This window comes from Sphaerodactylus townsendi, linkage group LG03 (assembly GCF_021028975.2).
Source record: "Sphaerodactylus townsendi isolate TG3544 linkage group LG03, MPM_Stown_v2.3, whole genome shotgun sequence".
Lineage (NCBI taxonomy): Eukaryota > Metazoa > Chordata > Lepidosauria > Squamata > Sphaerodactylidae > Sphaerodactylus > Sphaerodactylus townsendi.
In genome coordinates, this window is record NC_059427.1 from 61,652,546 (window position 1) to 61,676,997 (window position 24,452).

The window sequence follows — 24,452 nt, forward strand, 5'->3', positions numbered from 1 at the left end:
AACAATATGTACCTGCAGCGATTAAAGTGTTTAATGCCAAGGTATCCCGGCAGCTTCTGTGCGGAGTCTCGCTTTGGATAGGCTCCTGGTCTAACTCAGTTGAGCAGGTACAATCACAATTCCTGTATAGGCTCCTGGCTATGCCCCACTGTGTGTCCTACGCTGCTCTGTGCCTTGAAACTGGACAACATCTACTGGAGACAAGGCCTGGCTTGTCACCTTTAAATTCTGGTTACATCTGTGTTTCAGTTGTGAAGCCACCACTCTGATTAATAAGTCACTACAGTTTTTCCATCAATCTGAATGGTGGGGCCATATCAAATCCAAAATTCTTAAGCTGGGCTACTCTCTGGATTCCTTGACCATATTTTCATCCAAATAAATATTTCAACTCCTGAAAAGGAGGCACCAAACTCTAATTGAAAAGACAACAAGGTCTTGCTCCCCTCTTGTCCTGGGTATCCCCTGCTCAGGAAGTGGGGGGGGGGGGTAAATATCTTCATCAATTAATCCTGCCCAGGCTTGTAGAGCAGTGATGCTGGCCCACTGTAATGCTCTCCCATCAGCTGTGCTATCAGGGAGGTTTGCCAAAACTCCCTATCAGCAAAGGCTTTGTGCATGTAATGGGGACTGTCCAGACACTATAGTACATATTTTATTATATTGTCTCCTCCTTATTGCACCTAGAACAAAATGGATATCTTCGCTACTAGCAAACAAAGAGCACACATCCGATTTGTAGTAGATTATCTTTTTATTAGATAACACCAGCAGTGAGGTAACAGATCCAGTAGCCAAATTTCTTGACCTATATATAATCCAGGGATCCAAGTGTTAACTTGCCTAATTCCTTTCCCCATCTCTCCCCCTTGTTTTAGCTTTCAATTTATATATTGATATTTATTCATATTTTTATTTTCATTACCTGTTTGGTGATTGAATTCTCTGTTGATAGAATTGTATTATTATGTCAATAAAGGTTGTTGAGTTGAGTTGAGTTGAGTAGGCAAGCCACTATAAAGACTCCAGTGGGGATAATTTCCCTTGCTTTATTTCACACTGTTTATTCTGAGATGAGTTATGCTCTGCTTACCTGGGAAGACCATCAGCATGTTTTTGAATGACTACATCTTACACTATTCACTTCTTTCCCCCACTTCATCAGGATTCCAGGCCAGGGTTGCTATTTTGTTGTTTCTCACTGGTTGCTGATTGGCGTGCAAGGATAATATAACCTTCAGTTTTAAACTGACAGCATGCAGCTTGAAGCAGAAAACAACTTGCATTATCTGTGACTTTCTGTTAAGTTCAGAAGCATTCAAAACATCAGGAGAGATGCTTCAATATAAATCATGGCATTTTAAAAAATCAGTTTTATTTTGATATTTTTCACTGCTTTGTATTTGCATAAAATAATATACAAAAAATGAAACATGAATGCAGATGTGAAACTCTCCTTTTTTAAGATTCCAGTCCAGTGGCACCTTAGAGCCCAACAAGATTTTTGGGGTATTAGCTTTTGAGGGTCAAAGCTCTTTTTTCAGATATCTGATTAAGGAATCTTTGACTCTTGAAAGTTTATAATCTGAAAAACTTGTTGGTCTGTAAGGTGCTCCTAGACTGGAACATTTTCTTTTGCAAATGACTATGACTACATTTTATTGACTCCCTGATTGAAAATTACTTAAATGCAGCACTTACATGTGCAGGATGAACAGTACATTTTAAGTGAAGCACATCACACTTAAACATGACCTAATGCTGCATGCAAAATTTGAACATAAAAATAAATCCATTTGGGAGACTGTCTCTTGTTATACAGATCTTGGGAACACGTAAATATTATTTGCGTGTTCCTAAGATCCTTGCTATATCCTGTGAATTCAACACTGCCTTCTGAATCTGACAGATGTTGATTTGGGCAATTTGAAGATGTTTCAAGTGCTACCCCAGTGTTTTTTTGGAATGGTGTCCAGGGTGCCGATTACCAGTGGGATGACCTCAGTTGGTTTGTGCCAGTCGCTGTATCTTGATTTTCAAATCGTAGTCTTTAGTGACCTTCTCATATTTTTTTTCAATGACCCTTCTGTCACCAGGTACTGTTATGCCCACGATGGTCACTTTCTTGTCCTTCATCATTGTGATGTCTGGCGTATTATGTGCCAATACTTTGTTTGGATTCGGAAGTCCCACAAGATCTTGACCTACTCATTTCCCGTGATGTTCTCTGGGCAATGTTCCCACCAGTTTTAACTAGTCCTAACATCATTCTTGCATAAATTCCAGTTGATAATCTTGGCCACTAGGTTGTATTTCTGTTTGTATTTAGTCTGGGCAATCTTTTTGCAGAAGCTGAGGACATGATCTACAGTTTCATCAACTTTCTTGCACAATCTTCACTTTGCATCATCTGAGGATTTTTCAATTCTGGCCTTGATCATATTTGTTTTAATGGCTTGCTCTTGAACGGCTGAAATCAGGGATTCAGTTTTTTTTTTCAAGAATTCCAGTTGTTAACTACAGCCAGGTCTTTTAGTTGTCCACCTTGTCCTTTATATTCTCCAGAAATTGGTCATGCAATGTGTGACTGATTAGGCTCTTATGGGGTTAATTTGCAAAGATGCAGTTAGCCAGAGCAAAACACCACAGTAACAGACAGAGTGCAACCTGATTGTCTAGGCTGTAATGCTATAGCTGGTAGCCACAGATAGGGTGCGCTGTGCTATAAAAGCAGGAAGAAGCCTGTCAGTGTGGCTGGTTGAGAAGAGACACACAGATTCAGGAACTTGTAAGATGTATTGCTTCTCTGCTGTATGTTCAGAAATTACAGACCCATCAAAATAGAAAATAACTGTAATAGTTTAAAGTGAAGTAAATGATTGGAGAAAACTGAATTCTTAAGGGAACACTGTTATTCGTTTTCATAGTCAGAAAGTACCAAAAGCAAGACAGTAATAAAATGAAGTGGTGAGATAAAATTTTGAAAGGAAACAAAAATGTACTTTGAGTATTACACAGCCTGTGCCCTTAATATGCAATGAATTCATTCAACCTCTTGGAAAGTGAGGAAGATGAGTGCTAATACATGAGTTCCATGTACATAATAAGCTGTGTGGAAAAGGAAGGGAACAACACAGTGAAGAACTAGATATCCCCATTCCTTAGCTATTAAACATTTTCCATCAATATATCTTTAACATATTTAGCAACAGTTTGGTTAAGGATTGTGTAGCCAAAATGTTCCATCTAAATAAATACAATCTGTCCCAACCTTGGTAATGCTGACTCAAGGATACGTTTATCTCAATGAAGTAATTTTCTTTGACAAACTTTTTTGTTGGCAGTGTGAAATGTTTGAATACCAGATTTCTCTCCTGTGGTATTGTGTGCAGTCTGTGTTAAATGAGAAATATAAAATTATCTCTAACAAGAGCAACAGAATGCAGCAGTGCTCAAAAAGGCTTACACTGCTAAAGGTGCCAACCTCAGCCAGGGCTCCATTTGTACCAAGACTCCCATTTATTTGGCACCAGCTTTCAAGCCCAGAACAATGGCTTAAAATATGGGAAAAGGTACTTAAGAGGATGCCAGTGAACAACAGTGTAGAGAATTGTCAATCACCATTGCATAATAATGACTACCATTCATATAACTGGAGTTACAGAATCGAAGGGTACAATTTCTCCAGGGGCTTGAATTTTAGTAATTCTTTTTTATAAATTCAGACCTGACAGTAGAAAAAAGTTCCTTATAGTTTCCCCAAATTAATTGACATTTATCAGACCCCGTAGAATCACCTATTTCCAGTACAGGACTTATATCAGAAGATAATTGGGAGTGGGGAGGAGATGCTACAAAAATTAACATGAACAAATTCTAATTAGCAGTTCTTCTCATATGATTTTGTTCAGATTTTATGGGTTTTAAAATAAAATTAATAACATGTAATGAAATGTTCCTACTACCTTCCCCTTCTGAAAATAAACCCCTGTGACTGAGACATTATTTTATAATTAAAGTACAAGCAGCTGAACTAATGTCTCACATGAACAAGAACATGAATTTCTTCAGGGAAATCTTGGACACCCACAGGGTAGAAGTGACCTTAGTTGCATTTTTTCCTCATCAAATTGCTCTCAGGGTGTCTTTAGGATACTGGAGAAGAGCACTGAAATAGCATAACTAGCTCTTATTTGTCAAGTTCTTCCTTTCTTGAGCATGCTTAACAGAAGCGCCATGGTATCCAGCCTCACTAACAAATACGATGTGCCATTTTTGTTTTTCTTAAAAATGATGACATGAATTTATTGAAAATATTGAAAACAAATAGGTTGAAAATATTGAAAACAAATATTGTGTTAGCACAGTATTTGAGAAAAACAGTATCTTCTCTGAGGGAACGTTAGGACTTGATTTTTCTCCTTTCTGAGGAAATCAGGGCATAGTTTCTTTTCTCTTTGCTTAGTTTTTTTCAGAGAATTTATAGCAATTTATAAGTGAGAGATCAAATGACCTCTGAAAATGGTGCCAAAAGCTCTATTTAAAAATGTGTTTCCTGTGGGATGAAAATTCCCTATTTTAATGACCAGATATTTTGTCTGTCTTAGTGAAGAGCATAATATATCCCAGTGGTGGCAAACCTATGGCACGGGTGCCAGAGGTGGCACTCAGAGCCCCCTCTGTGGGCACATGCAGAGTCGCCCCCAACCCCAACCCCCACCCCCCACATCTAGGCTGGCCTGGGCTGCTGGGCTCAATTATTAGCATTAAACCTAAGTCCTAGTTTTGGGGAAGCAGTGTAGGTAACCCTGTTAAGCGCTGTTAAGCCCCACTGATTTTCATGTGAAGAACTAAAGCACGATCCTTTACCTGGGAGCAAGCTCAGTTGCGGGCAATGGGGCTTGCTTCTGAGTAAACCCTCCTCGGGTCGTGATTCACCCATTGGAAGAGTTGCACAGATGCTTCAAAGCAGAACCACGAAGCTTACGCACACCTCGAAGCTTAACGCACACCTCGGAGCCAGCTGTTTTTTTCTAAACTAAAACCTCAGTATTCAGGTTAAATTGCCGTATTGGCACTTTGCGATAAACAAGCGGGTTTTGGGTTGCAGTTTGGGCACTCGGTCTCGAAAAGGTTCGCCATCACTGATATATCCAGATGCTCTTTCTGTAAACAGTTCACACCAAAGGCAAGGAATGACCAGGCCTCCTGACTTAAGGCAGTGTTATGGAAGAAACCTCTTTAATCCTCTTTATGAAAACCATACAAGTCTGGCACGTTTTCGGTGTCCTGAAAAATGGGTATGCTCTTTGTTGGTATTGATTCTTCAGGGGCCTTCAGGTTCATCCTCAAATCCACTAAAACTTCAACTGTGGTTCATGCTGCTCCAAGTTGTAGTGCTCCTAAGTCACCTCTAAAGAAGGCACACCACAAACACAAGCACCATAACAAGACATACTTTTCTAGTTTAAACTGTCTTTGGTTCCAAATGTATCTTGGACCGAGGATACAGCTCAGGATTGGACCCAGTTTGAAACTGCAAAAGAGGTAGTGCTGATTCCGCAGACATATTTACCACAGACATATTTACCTCCTGTTTCTATGCATTCCATGTCAGATGGCGAACTCTTCAAACCCAAGCCAATAACATTGGCTCCAGTTTCACCAACTGTTGCTGCTCCTCACATTCATCACTACCACAACCTGCAGTGCTGCCTGAATATGAGCAGAGGTCTGTATATCAGGATCCTTACCAATATTATGACCAACTTTACTCTTGTTGTACTGTTGAAGATTATCATCGTGGGTGTTATCAAGATGGCGATCAATATGCGCTTGGTCATTAAGATCCAACCAATGCTGCACACCATCCACTTGCCAGACTTTTTCCATCTGCTTCGCTTCGGTAAGATCCTGATCTGCTGCAAGAGCCAAAACTAGACCCCACAGGGATTACGAGCAATCCTATTATACTGAGCCAGACTTTGACTATTCCTTGGAACCTTCACCAGGAAACAATGGCAGTTATTACCATCTACTCACCAAGTGAGGACTTTTGCCTTTACGGCAAACCAGTCATCCATATGGCCAGGTTGTGCTCCCAACCCCAGCTATTGATCCTGTCTTTAAAGAAATGCACCCTGGTTCCACTGAACATGTTATTTTTTTCTCTAATGGATGGCCTGTTACAGCTGATAACTGGATATTGGCTAAGACTCACTTATGTCCCCTGTTTGGCCTGAAAATCTGACAACACAACAGAAATTATTTCGGTGGAGGAGGGGGGAAAAGCAGCCTTTGCTTCTTGGAGTTTCTAGAAGCCTCTTTGTAGTTGGCCTGTTCACACACAGAACCCATCCCCGATCAGCAACTCCGCCTTGTGGTAATTCACATGCGCCTTTTTAACTGAACCAACCATCTTTCAAGGGCTGCATATGTCCACAGAGCCCTGGATTCTGGGTCTAGGGATTCTGAATGCAACATCATTTCATGCAGAGAGGGAAACAGCAAAAGGATGTGTGCACAGAAGGCTAAAACAAACAAATATAAAGCATTTTGGCAAAAACGACAATTTCAGGCGAATTTTAAACATGAACAATTTCTCTCAAGATCTAACAGAAAAGTGTGTCGGTGCGCAAGTGCACACATGCGTGTGCATGAAATATTAAGACAGAAGGTTAGATTCTGTTCATCCTCATCACTGAAGTTAGGCTAGCCAGAAGCCTAAATAATTTTTTAATAAAATGAATATTCTATTTCATCATAGGTTTTGAAATGACTGGTAGATGTTATAAAATATGTTACAAGCACATACATTATATTTGTAGGTAGCTGAAAACAAAATATCAAATGATTAGAATAAATTTCATAGGGTTTAAGTGCAGCTTTGCCCATGGAAAATATATCTTTCCTACCTTCCCCACTTTGCTGTAGCCAGGTGAATTCTCCAGGATGTTTCTTTTGGTGGTCAGGACACTCAAAAATCAACTAATTCCAAGAATTGTGGAGTGGTAAGTGGAAAGTAACTACTGTTATTAAGGGGGGCAGTAAAAAGGATGGAGCAACTGATATAGGGGGGAGGGACATAAACCTGAGTTCAGCATTGTGTGGGTATGCTGAGACAGTATGTGGGTATGCTGGGAGGAATGCATCTGGGAAATTTTCAGCTAGAAAAAAGTACCAGTTTTGTTGTCTTGAGTATACATTGATCCCATGTTTTGCCTATAAATCAAATCATTTTATTTTTATCCTTTCTTTTAGTGACTCTTAAGCCCTATACTATTGATAATTCCAGGCACAATATTTCAGGTATGGGTGGGGGCATTGTGAGAATATGGGTTTCACCTGAGAACATCTAAACTTATTTGGTTCTCAGAAGTGTAATGCAGCATATTCTTGTATTTGCCAAGGCTGTCAAGAGCTACCATCACCCCAGAAAAAAAGATTCATCATCCCACATTCCTTTCAAACAATGAGTGAGGGTGAGTTGAAGGAATTCATCAATCCTTAAAGCAGCAAGGAGGAAAAGGCTCTGTAACAATCCCTAATCACTCATTTTTCACTTTGCCTGACTTCAGTCATAGCAAGTGGTCTCTTGCCTCTGGACACCACTAACCATGATTTGACGTCAAAGGATTAAAATGAGTGATTATAAATTTTGTTTCTGATATTTGAAGCCTCATGTCGGGTAATAATCCCTCTAAGGCTTCCGTACTACTGCCTGGAAGCTCACTCTTGCTGAGTGGAACTGAGTTGTCAGTAAGAGCTCCCCCTGGTGGGTCGCCACCCAACCTGCATTGTACCAATACGGTGCCTATATAGCTGCATAGCTTACAGGGAATATTGAGGCCAGGTGAAAGCAAAGTGGGGTAGAAGGACTGTCTGTACCATCCAGCAACCTAGCCCTGCTAAATTTTGCACCCTTTAAGACCAACTCCTTCTTGGCTGTCTTTTTCATTGCATTATATGAAGAAACTGGAGTAAAAATTATACATATACCCTAAGCCTTTTATATATTAAAATTTAAAAAAATCTATTACTGCCAAATGATGTCCAAATAATGATACTAAATTATTTTACCACTGGAAGATGCTTTAGTCATAGTTGTGGCAAAGATAAGAAGGTCCAAGGAATAACAGAGCAGTGCATTTTCATTCTCTAAACCTTGGGAAAATCAAGCAAGAGACACAAAAGTTATCATGGAAATGAGTATTATTCATTCACTGGGTGCTGAGGGAAGTATGGCTGGTAGAGAAAAGGGGATAAAAGGAATTGTATGTGATGCTGTTAAAGAGTATCATACTCATAAGTGGGTAAATTAAGCTTTACAATGTGAAAGAGATTTCAAACACTGAGAATTATTTTATAAACCATAACTTAAAATCGCCGGCCTAATAAAAGATGGCATTAAACCCAACAGAGGCTGTATAATATAATCTTTATTTTCTTCTAAGCTCTTGGAATGTTACATAACAACCGTGCTTTAGTTAGGACACCATTTATGGACAGTTAAAATGTTTCTTAATTTATAAATATTTTACATTTGGTCCATAGAACAAGTTGCGATTTTCTAAATTATACTGTATTCTTTTTCTTTAAAACAGACTCTCTCTATATATTAGAATATGTATATATTACATATATAATTTTAAATAGAGATAAATTTGCTTGGTGTTTAGAGAATAATTATTGCAAAAAGCATATATGATCATATAATCTTCCTTTTTAAGGGCAAATACTACAAAAAGATACAGCTATTCACAGTTTACACACAGGAATTCTACAACACTATTTTTGTGCTATATATGATAACAGTTTGTACAGAGTTTTGCAGAAGAGCAAATCTGTCAAACATCTGTCATAATTGGTTTACAATCAAACACTGAATACTGTAGTTTTTCTTAGAACAACATGGGACTTGGTTACAGAAACAATAAAGAGAAATTCTGGATTTGTATCTTAACTCTAATGAAATTCACAAGTATAATGTATATGAAGCATGAGTGATGTGTAATCATGACATAGATTTCTTTTTCTAAACCCTGAAAATCTACAAGACATTTGGACTTATTTGTCAGTTCATCTAGAGACATTTAGCATGTATAATAGATTTCTGAATATTTTACAGTTGACCTACTGTATGAAACAGTTTAGAATCTACTAAACAATACTCTTTTATCTGTTAGGTTGAAATATATGCATATATTTATATATATATTCTACAATAATGTGCTTGACATTCTGAGAATAATACCTTATTGCAAGAACATATGTTTGTCACCTTCAGACAAAAACAACAAAAAAAACCAACATTCACAGTTAACATGTTTTTCACATAGTAGGTTCTACATAGACAGTGTGCTATCTAACATTGTACGTTGCACAAGGTTTTGCTGAAAAGCATGTTTCATTGCACAGTTCTGTCACAGTCATTTAAAATTAAACATCACATACCACTTCTCTCAAGATCCTCACTCTCAGTCTCATAGCTGCCAAACAAGAGTTGCCATTATGGACTCTTTAGCCCTGCAGTGTCCTACACAGGATGAAATCCATTAGCCTTGGATGCCTGTATAGAAAATGCATGATAGAGCCCAGAATGGAGTTATTTATGGCAAGACCTTTTCCTCATATGTCCATCATCACCATGCAAAACACAAACCTAAATAAAATAATAAAAAATAAAATTCTGTCTTCAAAGTGCTCTATAATATGCTTGCTAGTCAGAAACCGTTGATCTTGAAAGACCTTCAGCAGACTGATTACAGCAGCGCTCGTTTTAAAGCCCTAAGTTATATTCAGGGGGGAACCTTTTGATACTTAAGCTATTTGTTTGGTTCTATTTTGACGGAAAGGTGTAACAACCTGTTGATGGCATAACATAAAGATAGTTGGTGATAACATAAAGTGTAACATAACCTGGCTGAAATGATAGATAACTTGTACAGCTTTGTTATGGCAACCTTCGTGAAAGGAGCTTGTCACAGTTTTATAGAAGTAAATATTCATACGACTGATTCTATTAAAAAAGTTCCCAGTATTTTGAAAGATGGTTCTTCCACTGAAAATATTCTAAAAGATATATCGCTATAAAGTAAAAGCTACATATTGAATGTTTGAGGCCCAATAGAGAAGTAGGTAGTTTTCCAATTTGATCCATGTTGTATATCTAGAAATAACTTCATAATAGCATTTCTATCTGAATGGTTTGATAAATCATTGTAGTTAAGGAGATTGTCAAGAAAATTAGAAAAACCAATTCAGAAATAAAATTGGTCAATGTTTTTCGGGCAGTATTTTCACTGTGATTATTTTTGTAAAAAATACCTTGCTGGTGTATACAAAACAGCTTTCTCATTTAACTGTTCCCAGAAATAACAGTCGGGATTCAAACTGTAAGAAATTTATTAATAAACTACTAAAAAGCAGCTGCACAAAATGTCAAATTGTTGCACTAAAAGGTAGATTAAAAATGGCCTACATGTTGTTTATAAATTTCAAAGATATTCAACTCTTACGAAGTGATAATAAAAATGTTAACAGTCTATGGATTGCTAGAAAACACAAAAACATTGTCAACACCTAAGCCCACAAAATGGTTTGATCATACCCACATTGCTTCCCTTATAGTGGTGATGGTCTTTTGTGCCACTAGAGGTAGGTAATTTTATTCTCAGACATAAATTTGTGGTCATATTCAACCATGTTTCTTTTATGTATGTGTTTCCCATAGAAGAGGGGTTTGTATCAACACAGGTTTATATATATGCTTCTTTGTTTGCAGAATTGCTCTGCTGGGCTTGTTCAGGTCCATTTTCGGGATGGGTGATGTCTTCGCTGGGCTGAATCATAACTTGGATTCGCTAAATATGCAGAAGAAAGATAAATTAATTACTCATTGTTATTAGCTCAAATGTTCTCTGCTTAAAATCGGTGTAAACTATACTTTTTAGCTGTTATTCCTAAAAAGTATTATTGTGCAGGTTATATTATGAAGAAGGGAGGAAATAAATAGAATATATAGTTGTTTTTCTAACACATGTAATCAAAGCAGCTATTTTGGTTAATAAACCAGTACATAGAATAGCAAACTATATAATAGCAACTACTTCTGCATAACCATGATGTTTGTAATAGCTCTTCTTACTTGGCTTGCTGTATGCCAGCTGTAATTCTGGCAAAAAAAATTATGAATCAATGTAGTTTCTTAAACTGTCATTCTGCCCAGAAGAAAATGATTTTATAAACACGTAACTATTAAAAGTACACAAAAGGCTTTATACAGTGTACTGATACTTGCTTAATACTTTGTGATGCTATTGTGATACTCAGTTCTTCACAAATTCCTAGTGTAATCCTATTTGCAAGCCAATTCCTATTTAGTTAAATTTAAATAGAGTTGCTTCATTTGAATTGAAGAGGATTCATACTATTGATTTTATTATTCAATTCAGTCATCCAGGTATTGTACCACATTGAATTTCTGTGAGGATAATTATTTCTCTTGAAGTCCAGAAAAAAATCACACTTATTGGTACTCTGATACTAGTCCACATTTGTAATGAGAAGCTTGATAATTTGTTCAAATGAAATGAAAACTTGACAATCATTAGGAAAGTGGAGGATTTTGCTTCAAGGATATAAACTCTTGCCTGTATTTTTCTCCCAAATGAAGCCATTTCCTGTGATACCATGGGAGTCAAATGAAATTACTCCTATGATGATTTAGCTATCATAATAATTTCATCTTCACTTTCAGACAAGGTTATCTTCACTTTCAGACAAGGCTATGGACCTTAGATAAATCTCAGTGCCACTATAAGACCAGAAAACTCTAGATTTAATGAATACAACAACTATTTTAGTATATTAAAACTGAAATCTTGAAAAGTGTGGCATGGTACTTAAAACAGTTACCTGTTTTAAGGAACCTTTTAAAGTGAGGAACATATATGCCATGTAGCCTGGAATCAGCACCATAGATGACAGAGCCATGAACCAGCCAACACCTTGGCCCCATTTTGGGAATACATAATTGCCCATAGTGAGAGGAGTCATTTGGACAGCACTGAAGATAAATACACCCTGTAAAATAAGATATGCACATAATAAATTAGTTATTGGTTTATTTAAAAATATTTAGGGTTTTCCATACATTAATAGCCAACTGCTTGCTTACACAGCGTAGACTGGCAGCTGATCTTCTGCATACCACATGAATCCAAAATAAAAACAAATCTGATCAATGTGAGCAACGTTCCTGACATTTTTTTTCTTCAAGACTCAAAATACTTAAAGAATAGATGAACATACAAAGTTCAATTGTAGAAATTTTAAAAAATCATTTTTACATAGCTAATGTATTTTTCTTGGTTTTCAGTTCAGTACGTCATTAAAAGGCATATTTATGGGTGTATATTTCAGTGTGTAATAAAACAGCTAAATGTGCACATGTGTGAATGAATGTCTGGAGAGTATCTGGGAGGAAAATTAATTTGCGTTGCATGTGGGCCAGAAAATACCTCTGAAATCTCACATAGTGAATAAAGACAGTGTGTTCTGTTTCTTCCCCTGGATTCTGGTATTCTGACATTTATTTTTTCAAAGGGTTTCAAAGCCACTTGCAACAAAGGTTTAAAGCCACCTATCCATAGCAATAACACTAAAAAAATACACAAGAACAAAGATAAAACTAGAAAGAATCTAGCAGCTGCACATTACCACTATCTAACCTCAAATACCCTTCTGAACTGAACTTCCAAAAAATACAATTGGTTGTACTTCCCTAACAAACTCAAGAAGAACAGCGGCTGCCATAGGAACAGCCCAAGAGTGTTCTAAAGCTGACTATGACAGAATGGATAGAAGAAACTGCTAAGGTGATCAGAGTTGTTTCACACATTTGTACTTGGAGAGACAGCCATCAAGACTTTGAGTTCCAGGTTCTGAAGGAACTGTGAAAAGAATAACCAGCACTTTTTATTTAACTCAGAAACAGATGACTGTACAAGAATCTCAAAATGGGAGTCATATGTCCAAAGCAATCTAGAGATAGCTCTAGATAGAAAATTTATGCACACATTTTTGACCAACTGAAGTTCCTGAGTTGTCTTTAAAGAAAATCTCACATGGAATCCTCTACGGTAATACAATTTCAAAGTCAACAAGCCCAATACTTCTTAGGATCAGGTGACCAAGATGTTGATTGACAAAGCTGATCTTAAAGCCCCTTTCGCACATGCAGAATAATGAACTTTCAGTCCACTTTCACAATTGTTTGCAAGTTCGCAAGTATATTTTGCTAGCCTGAACAGTAAAATCCAGAGGTAAAGTGCATTGGAAGTGGATTGAAAGCACATTATTTTGCATGTGCGGAAGGGGCCTTAGGATCTGCTTTGTCAATCAATATCTTGGTTACCTGGTCTGTATAAAGAAATATATAGATGGATGTGCATGTTAATTACACCCAAATTCATCCATCAGAGCAAAGTAAGTTATCTCTGGCTGATTCCGCATGGGCCAAAAACAGCAGTGTGAAAATGGTGTAAAAGGGTTTAAAACGTTGTAAAAGGGTTTATACTGTTTTCACACCGTTTTCACACCACTGTTTTTGGCCCATGCAGAGTCAGGCTCTGCTCTCCAGCCAGTCTAAAGCCAAAATGAAAAGGGCAAAGGGTACTGTATTCCTATTTGTTGTACACTGCCCTGAGCCCTCTGTGGGTAGGGAGGTTTATCAAATTGAATAAATAAATAAATGCATACATAAACAAACAAATAAACAAATAAATAAATAAATAATCCAGAAAACTCTGGAATTGCTCTGTCACCACTTATTCAATTGCTTTGCCTAAGAAGGCAAGTTGGAAACTGGACTATAATTAGTCATAAATATCTTTATCAAGAAAGGATTTCTTCTAAGGAAACCCGCTTTAATGAAGAAGCATTAATGATTTTGACCAAAGGAATCCTAACCTCACCTATTTGTGTAAAGTGACATCAAGTCACAGACAACCTATGACAACCCTGTAGAGTTTTTGAGGCAAGAGACTAACAGAGGACATTTGCCATTTTCTTCCTATGAATTATGACCTTGGTATTTCTTGGTAGTCTCCCATTCAAGTAGTAACTGGAGCCAAAACTGCTCATCTTCTGAGATCTGACAATATCAGGCTAGTCTGGGCCATCCAGGCAAGGACAATCTTGCCTACATATGAACTTAATAGCCAGGAGCAGCAACAGCAACAATAGAAGAAGAAGAGTTGGATTTATATCCCTGCTTTCTCTCCTGTAAGGAGACTCAAAGGGGCTTCCAATATCCTCCCGCCTGCCCCCACTCACAACAAACACCCTGTGAGGTGGATGCAACTGGGAGAGCTTTGAAGAGCTGTGACAAGCCCAAGGTCACCCAGCTGGTGTGTGTTGGAGTACACAGGCTAATCCAGTTCCCCAGATAAGCCTCCACAGCTCAAGTGGCAGGGCGGACAATCAAATTCGCTTCTCCAGATTAGAGTGCACCTGCTCTTCAGAGACACCAGGTCAAAATGAACTAAATAAAAAGGATCAGACAATGTTTTGGACACTTATAAAGCATAATTTAGCAAACTGGCATCCAGGTTTAAACAAAACTGAGATATTTTATCAGGAAAGATCTGGGCGAAAACTGAATCAAGCTAGGATTTAAACCTTGGAGTCATCAATTGCTGATTTACCACAAAGAATTATGCTGTGTGATGCAATTGACAAAGTAAAGTAGTAATATCTCTTTCCTACTGTCACAGCAACCTGAGAAACTTTCCAATGCACTCGGTAATATGAAAAGGAAGACTGGGAAAAGGGTCCCAACCCCAAAGGAGGCAGGGAGAAATAGCCTTCTTTGCCATCCCCTTGCCGCATGAGGTTCATCCAGGCATCTCTATTGTCACACGAGGCTTAGCTGGATGCCTTCTTCATGGTTCAGCATAGCGTTCAACTGGATTATGCACAGTGAAGGGTGGGGTTGCCTGGCTCCCAGAGGCATAGCTAAGGAAAATGAAGCCCAATGCAAAATCTGAGTTTTGCTCCCCCCCCCATTCGTTTGTGTTTCTTGTATTTTTTTTAGTGTTTTTTCAGTTTTCAGCCTGCAGTGGGCACAGTTTTTAGGCTAGCAGCATCAAAATTTCAGGGTATCTTTAGGACACTCTTCTGATGATACCAGACAGGTTTGGTGAAGTTTGGTTCAGGTGGGCAATGAAAGACTGAATACCTTGCTGATATAATTTGAGACACTGTCTAAAATATTTCAGCCAATATTCACCCATGCATCCCAGTTCAGTATTCTACAAATATTAACAAGGAGAACTCATTCCTATCAAAATGGACACTACACAACATTAAGACTGAAGCGGCAGGATCACTGAGCATATATTCCCAAGAATGCAACAGTGATTACATAAACTCTGAGCTCAAACTGTCTCCATGCTCACATCTAACTTCCAGCATTCAGGCCACCAAAGGATTGCCAACACTGGCTGGGAAAATTCCAGAGATTCGGGGCAGTACCTGGGGAGGATGGAGTTTGAGGAAGAGAGGGAGCTCAGTGGGGATGTGATGCCATAATATCCCTTCCAAGTTGCCACTTCATCTGTAGTCTGGATATCAGTTGTAATTCTGGAAGAACTCCAGGTTCCACCTTGAGATTTGTAACCCTAGACCAGGGGTAGGGAACCTGCGGCTCTCCAGATGTTCAGGAACTACAATTCCCATCAGCCCCTACCAGCATGGCCAATTGGCCATGCTGACAGAGGCTGATGGGAATTGTAGTTCCTGAACATCTGGAGAGCCTCAGGTTCCCTACCCCTGCCCTAGACCATCACCACACCTCCCTAACAGCACACAAATATTTCTCACAGCCATATCAGATATCCACTTAATTTAAAAGAACCCAGTAGACTAAAAAGCACATCAGAAGTCATCATTGATTCCCTGTTCTCATGAGGTATATCTACTCTATAGTTAACTCAAATGGAGTAGCTAACAACAAAACAAGAGATACATAATAATCCATCATAATCCAAAATTTCACACCAGAAGGACATGCCAAAAGTATGGTGCTTTCAGCGCCATCACTGAGAAAAAAGCTTGGGTTAGAAATGGCTTTGTGACAGCTTTGTTTCAAGAGGCAGGGCTTCTATGTTCCTTGGCCCAATGTCTCTGGCCTGACTTGTATGAGTGGGTTCCATCAGCTACCATGCTGTGGATAGACCTGGATTCCATACAATTACATAAACCTTCAAGTGTGAATATAAGTCATTTTGTTCCACTGTGCATTCTTTAAAAAGGAACAACATGCAAATGACAGCTCAAGTGCCTTTCTTGGAGAAAACCCTTGAAAATTTGGTAAATTTAGAATAATATCTTGTATCATGAATTATCAACATCTCAGTCAAAGCCTCACCTTATTTTCTAAATTCAAATTATTTGCACTTGTAGAATTGGCACTCCCTGAAAGTATTTTACTCTTACCCAAAACATAATACAGGTTTGTGTTATCTCTAGACATTGACATCTATACAATTGGTTGGTATTGTAGGCAGTTCAGTTTATAACTGGAAAATAATATGTTTTCATGCTTTCACAACAAAAATGGGATCATATAATAGGTATCTGCAGATAACTCATATTATTTCCAACTTGTTTTGCTACATGAGGGATTTTTAAACCTTTTAGGAAACACATGAACTTTTACAATAGTGATATTGTGTTTAAATTTGGTCTGAATTATCTCAGATAATATGACAAAAATCAGGATTTTTTTTAAAAGGATATTTGCCTTTTCCTATCTTATTGATAAAATCATCTACATCTTCTAAAAAACAAATATTTTGTTTCTTACTGCTACAATGATTGGAGTGAAGAAAGACCAGCAGAGTTTCCACCAGATACAGGGTCGGTATCCAACCATCTCCTGGATGTTGTCATAAAATCTGTTCACGCCTAAAAAAAGAGAAACAACATATATTAATTAATGTCAGTTTGTGACTGGTGTCCCTTTGGGAACTCCAAGTGCCACCCCATGATTTGGGAACTCCAAGCACCACCCCATCTCCCTGATGCTTTTTAACATCTACATGCTGGATTGGTCCAGAGTTTCAGGCTGCGGTGTCACCAATATGCAGATGACACCCAGCTCATGTTCACAATGGCAGGCCACCCAACCTCTGTCCCTGGGGCTCTCCAGCGTTGTTTAGAAGCCATGGCTGGCTGGTTGAGAGTGAGCCGACTGAAGCTGAATCCAGCAAAGACGGAGGTTCTGTGGGTGGGTTGTGGGGAGAGACTGGTTGACTTTTGCCTGCCTACGCTGGATGGTGAGGTCTTAAAGTTGGCCTTGTCTGTCAGGAGCCTGGGGGTGACCTTGGAGTCACCTTTGTAGCTTGAAGCCCAGGTTGCCAAGATCACCCAGGTGGCTTTTAATCATCTGCGACAGGCATGTCAATTGGCTCCATATCTCTCTTGTTCCGACCTGGCCACAGTATCCATGCAACAGTCACCTCCAGACTGGATTATTGTAACTCACTATATGCTGGCCTTCCTTTGTCTGTGACCCAGAAATTAAAACTCGTCCAACATGCAGCAGCCAGGCTTCTTTCTGGAACATCAAGTAGTGTCTGAATTACTCTGGTTCTGTACAAACTCCACTGGCTGCCGATTGAGTACCAGATCATATTCAAAGTGTTGGTGTTAACCTTTAAGGCTGTGAGTGGTCTTGGACCTGCATACCTACAGGACCGCCTCTCCCAGTATTGCCCCAATAGATCCCTCCATTCATCAGAAGGAAACTTACTGGAGATCCCTGGCCCAAAGGATGACCGGCTGGCTTCTACCAGGGCTTTCTCAGCCCTGGCCCCAACCTGGTGGAATAAGCTCCCCAGTGAGATCAGGGCCCTGCAGAACTTGAATGAGTACTGCAGGCCCTGTAAAATGGAGCTTTTCCACCAGGCATTCCCACCTAGCCAACCAGCCTGACCAGTACTATCATTGGCCTCCCATGGGTGCAGTAAGGGGGGGGGGGATTTTTACTATCTATGGTTGGTTTTGCTGTTTTAAATACTGTACTGTTGATTATTTATTATTGTACTTGAATTCTTCTTGTTGCCGCCATGAGCCCTGTTGGGGATGGTGGGGTATAAATAAAAATATAAAATAAAAAATAAAAATCTGGACAGTCTGTTGTATAACCAAAAAGTGAGAGAATCCTTTGATCAGATTGTTCTCCTGAAAAAAAATAAAAAAGGGGTCGAAGCAATTTGTCTTTTTAAAGATTTTATTAAAAATAAAATAAAATAAAAATGGCATGATAAAGAACAAGCATGAGTAACTTTTTGGTATAATTTCAGGCTCTCTGTTTTTCTCTGAAAACCAGTCTCTTTTTCTAAGCAAAGGCAAAAGTTATTTGGGCTTCCAAACTGGGAAATCAACTTTGAGCAGCAAAGTCAGTTTTCACAGAATAGCGTCCTGACCCTACACATTACACAGATATTTACTTTTCAGAAATGTAGGAATAGTTCACCAGTCTGGATCAAAATTAAGGCTTGACTTAAATGATATTTTCAGAGGTCAATCTGGAAATCTTTTGTGGCCTAGAGTTGCTAACTGTAACAAGCTGGTAAAACTGCATCTGTATACACCACAATAATAAATATGTATGTGTAGCTTCTGGGTGAGAGTCAGCATGGTTTAATGGTTAGGAACAGCAGACTCTGATCTGGAGAACTCCGTTCCACACTTTTCCACATGAAACCTGCAGAATGACCTTGTGCCAGTCACAGTTCTCTCAGAACTCTCCCAGCCCTCATGGAGGCAGACAATGGCAAATCACCTCAGAATGTTCTCTTGTTTTGAAAACCCTGCAGGATTGCAATAAGACAGCTGTGACTTGAAGGCACACACATGCACACCTATACACACAATATATATTTACCCTAGGATGTTGAAATGTATATTCTATGGTCTATTCTGCATAACACAATTAAGATGTCCTGAGGACGCAAAATAAAGGCATCTTGGGGAGGAATTCTGCACAGTCCCCCCCCCCCAGATATCCCCAGAGTTCCTTGTTAATGCTCAAGCATTAATGCTCAAACCGTCCTATTTTGAGGATGTTTCAAAGTGCACCTTTTCCCCCCTAAGCTGCCTGCAACATGTCCCCTGCCTGGCTGTGTGGCATGCAGAACTCAGGAGGCATTTTATTTTTTCTGGCCAGCCATTAAGCTCTCTTGTCAGTTTCACCTTCTGTTTGTGCCCAAAAGTTGTGTGCTGCTGAAGGGATTATTCCTGCCTCCATTTACTGAAGGTTGCCTCAGGATGCTTGCTCTGCAGTCTCCAATCCTGTGTGCCTTTTGAAGTACATAGTTGTACTCAGCTCTTCCTGCGGATTCTGGCAATATATAGTTTACCTTTTAAAAAAAGAATTTAGAGGAGCTGCATTTGAAGATATGCAGACATGCATATGAGAATCTTAGCTGCTCAGAGGAGCCCTATTGGAAACATTGGGACCGTGGAGGGCAGGTCTACTGCCCCTTGAGCAGTATTGGGCTGAAGGTCTTATGGAGTTACTGTAAAAAAACAGTTTTGAAAGCATTCAAGCAGAGAATTAAAATATTATTGAGCACAGTGTGTTCTCTATTTGAAGAGGGCTGCACAGAATCTTTTCCTATGGTTTCTATAGAACAGCAGCCCTGCAGACTCTGGTCCTTTCTGCACAGCACAAATAAAACATCTTGTTTTTAAAAGATCTCATTTGCCTTTTTTTTTGTCTGCATAGCGAGGACACATAAAGCATTAGCAGGGAAAATGGGTTTTTTTCTGCCTCTCCCAGCTTTCACTTTCAGTTTCTCCACAGGAAGCACCTACCATTGCCTTCCCTTTTTCTTAAACGATATATCTTCGAAGCTTTGACATCACAATATGAGAATTCTCATATTGTGATGTCAAAGCTTCCAAGATATCTCATTTTAAAAAAGAGAAAAACTACAAGTGAGCAGGATTGAGCAGAAAAACTAACTTTATTAATGCACATTATACATTGAAGGGATGGGTAGATGAGCTGCAAGCAGAGGAAAACCCATGGGAACATTTTGCAAATGGCGGCAATATAGAGCCTCCTAAAAAGGGAGGAAAGGGGCAGGTGTGAGTTACGGAGAAACAGAAAGTAAGAGCTATTTAAACTCAGGGCAGGAAAAATAAAACATTTTGCATAGCCAAAAGAAAATGAGTTGACTCCATCTTGGGGAAAAACAATTGCTAATTGAGCATTTTCTGAAAAACCACGGTTGAGCAGAAATAAAAAGTCCTGAAGCAGTGTTGGGGGAAAAGCTGTGTTGAATTCTTCCCCAAAATGCTTTTTTCCTGTCCTCAAGACGCTTTATTTGTACTGTGAAGAAAGGGCCTTTGGTAGATAGGCTGATGTGAGAGGCGACAGTCCTTTTGATACCCTGGTCACAAACTGTTAGTTGCTTCAAACATCAAAATCAAACTTCAAATGGAACCTAGAAAAAATGATGAACCAATGCAATTCTATTGAAATAGGTATAACATGATGCAACCTCCTTGCTTCCATAAACAACAGGTCAGTTGCATTTTGAACGTTTAGAAGCTCGTACAACATTTTACAATAGTCCAGTCTGGAAACCACCAATTTCATGGGTAACTGGCCAGATCAGATTTGTTTAGGAAATCAGCCTAAATTGGTAAATACTTTCCGAATTAAAACTGCCAGCTAATCATCCAGAAGCTCAAACTGTGCACTAGAGTCTTCAAATAGAGTATGGCCTTAACCAGGATAAGTTGTATTCCATATCCAAAATTGGCAGTTTTCCTCAACAACAGATTTTCCTCTTACCTGGATTCACCTTCAGTTTGTTCTCCCTCAACCACCTGAACACTTACTCCCAAGACTGGTGAGGTGGATTTTTAATAGCATAGAGTTTCAGGTGAATCCTAAATTGTCCCACAGTTCAGTGACGTCACTGGGGGATTTTAATTTCACCCTCCCCATTTCCTAACCACCACCTCATGGAGTGTCATTGGGTGACAAAAAAGTGCCAACAGGAGTTCCTCCATTGGTAACAGGCAAATGGCAGCTCTACTCCAAGAACTCTACTCCAAGAACTCTAAGAACACCACAGATCTAGAGATAGAGTGCTAGAGATATTCTTTATTTATTATATCTGAACTGGCTAAAATTGATTATACATTTAAGAAGCTATTTCATGTTATACTACCCCCCACACTTCCAGAAATACTATTTCTCATATGCACCATACATAAAGCAGAAAACTGCAATGTTTCTAGTTCAAGTAATGGTATATTTGTCTTTTAGCTGCTGAGACACAATCAGTACTGTCTTAACAACTGTTCCCATAAATTTCAGAATGCTAAAACATTACATACCATAGCACCAGGATATGGAGATACACTCAAAGAATACAAGAAATAAGAGACTCATTCCACTTGCAGAGTAATAGTCAAAAAGCTTGAACACATATATTCCACCCTGGAATGTATAAAATTCAGTTTAGATCATCATAGTTTTCTCTGAGGTTCCTTTTCCTATCATGTGTGAATTTAGTATGAAGTAGAGTTTACCCATTTCATTTCAGTATATATTTCTTGGGAATAATTCTAAGGCCTATGATGGACAATTTTGGTCACTTACCGCTCTAACAAATATTTTGTCTAATGTACTAGGCACTGTACAAATAAATTTTCAATATACAGGTCACTGTTTAGATGGACTACATTCTAAATGAACAAGTCCAACAAGGGATAGAAAAAGGGAAGGAATAATTAAAAGAAGTTAGACAACTTTACACTATTAAAGTTAAAAGTTTAATGGAAATAATGGCTAACAAAACTGCGCACATGATTTTTGCCTCCTTACAGAGGTCACAGTTCTGAGAATTTCAGAAGGAAAGATATAGCACATGCGACTTATGGACTGGTGACATGATTTTAGACTGTGACTTTTCATCAAGGCAGTTTTCAGCATACTAAAACATAAACTGTACATAATAAAATACGTAGATAGCATGACACACCATTCCAGAGCCTTCCAGAAACAAAGAATTTGTATGATCCCTGTATCCAAAGTTTCCAGTAATTAACAAAACAAAACAAGTCTCCATAAATTAATTCAATCAATCAGACTGAATGCTTAAGCCTGGCATTAAGTGTCGCCACATGTCTGCCAATGTAGGCATTATGTTCACATGCATTATGCTAATCTTAAGCCCTTTAAATGATATTGGCTTTTAATGGTTTAGAAAAAGCAGAAATCTCTCCCATTTCCTCACATACTTAAATTTACATACATGCTAGAAAGGGTCCTTATTGCTTATGGTTTAGATCTACTAAACCATAAAAGAAGAAAGATAATATGTTCCAACAGATAAACATATGAAATTGATTTATATACTCAGACGACTGGTTCATCTAGTCCAGTAATATCTAGCCTAATGGGCAGTGGTTGTTCAGAATCTCAGACAGGAAAATGTCATTCCTAATAACAGCTACTTGTGATCATTTAAATGGAGAAGATCAAGATTAAATGCCCAAGATCAACCTTGGGACCTCTGCATACAAACCACAGAGTCAGAGCCATTAAAATATCTAACTTACCTGAGTAATATTGGACAGTCCTATCAGATAGGAAACAACACACACAACGGCAATGAAAATTTCTCTTCGAGTTCGTAACAACTTTGGAAATTCATCCACTAGAGCTGTTATGAATCCTTCAACAGTACAGAACTGAAAGCAAACGTAGAGGAAACAAACATAACCAACATTAGATTCAATACAGTAGGATGTATTTAATATTACAATTCTTCTTCATTGAACGACTCAAACAAAGCTTTTTTTATTTCACAGATTAAGCTCATTTTAAAATATTATGCAAAACTTATGTAAAAATGACATCTAATTCGGAACGTAATTCAATTAAACCAGATTGTATATTTAATAAATAAAGGAATAACCTTTGTATTCTGATCCTGTGCAGGTGGATTATTTATAAGATTATAATAGGATTATTTAAATGAAAATGCATGCTAATTTAAACATGAGACGGACTTGATCTCAACATCTGATGTTTAGTTCTAATGGCTATATGGAAATATGCATCCTTCAGATCTACTAAACAAAATAATCCCCTCAAACAACAGGAATTGGGATCTTGGGCAAGGAAAACATTCTAATTTTTTAGCATTATGAACTCATTCACTTATTCTAGGTCTGTGACTGGTTAGATGCAACTATCATGGCATTGTACCGTAATACATCATAATTTGCAATTCTGAGGAAAAATCCTGAGAAGGTATAAATTTTCTTCCCAATAGCATCAAACTTTCATCTTTCCTTGCCAATGGGTGCTGAATGGATCTTTGTTTTTTCTTTAGTTAGCTAAGCTTCAGTCACAATTGAGTAAGGAAAAGAGAAATGCAAGTTTTCCTGCTAGACCTTGGACATCCATTCCAAGTGTGACAGTTGAGGGAACAGAAGAAGGCTTTCTCAGGCATCCTTTGTCACTTGTAAACGTACTGGAATAATCAGAAGAGCAATGGGTGTATGAGCCTCCAGTACAAATATGGGCTCAGAAACCAGTGGTGGATGACTCAAACATTTTGAGCAACTGTTCAGAACACATTTTCAAATCTTCAGATGGAGATGGGCACTTCATATCCAAAACTGAGCAGAGAGGTTGCTTTCTCAGAAAATTCTGAATCTGTGGAATAGATCTCCTTCTTGACATTTATATTGGGTAGACAATGCATGTTGTATAGTCAGAGGCTGAGGTATGCTTTTTAATGTTGAGGTAAGACTCAAAAGTATGGGTATAGGAGTTGTAGTGTTATGGATAGCACAAATTTTCAGAGATATAAGCTGATGTGGCCCATATACAAGAGATGGGCTGTTGTAAAGTATATTCAGCAAAGCTCTGTATCTTATGTAGAAGAAGAGGAGAAGAGTTTGTATTTATATCCCACCTTTCTCTCTTGTAAGGAGACTCAATGAATAAGCTCCCATCTGAGATCAGGGCCCTGAGGGACATTGGGGAGTTGCGCAGGGCCTGTAAGACTGAGCTCTTCTGCCAGGCTTTTAGATCTTGCCAGCTGTAAATTGGATCTCCCATGGGTGTCTTTTAAGGGTTTTTATCGCCATCTGTTTATTTTATTGCTTTTATTGTTGTAAGTTTTAACTGCTGAGGCTGAATGTTTACATTGTTTTATTGCACTGTTTTATCTGATTTATGTTGTTTGCCGCCCTGAGCCCTATTAAGAAGGGTGGGATAAATAAATAAATAAATAAATAAATAAATAAATAAATAATAGAGAGAATAGAATAGAATAGAATCTTTATTGGCCAAGTGTGATTGGACACACAAGGAATTTGTCTCCGGTGCATATGCTCTCAGTGTA

At 38.4% G+C, this 24,452-nt stretch overlaps 1 protein-coding gene across 2 annotated transcripts in view; it reads right to left on the reverse strand.

The window, feature by feature from the left end:
- Positions 1–8,420: 8,420 nt before the first annotated feature.
- Positions 8,421–24,452, reverse strand: part of SLC6A1 (solute carrier family 6 member 1) — a 128,910-nt gene continuing 112,878 nt past the window's right edge. For both annotated transcript variants that reach the window (XM_048487872.1, XM_048487873.1), the window contains exons 11-15: positions 22,654–22,785; positions 21,427–21,529; positions 16,871–16,971; positions 11,917–12,084; positions 8,421–10,862 (exon numbers count right to left, since the gene is read on the reverse strand). In XM_048487872.1, the coding sequence (XP_048343829.1) occupies positions 10,758–10,862; positions 11,917–12,084; positions 16,871–16,971; positions 21,427–21,529; positions 22,654–22,785 (609 nt within the window). In that variant the 3' untranslated portion in view covers positions 8,421–10,757. The remainder of the gene's footprint in view (positions 10,863–11,916; positions 12,085–16,870; positions 16,972–21,426; positions 21,530–22,653; positions 22,786–24,452) is intronic.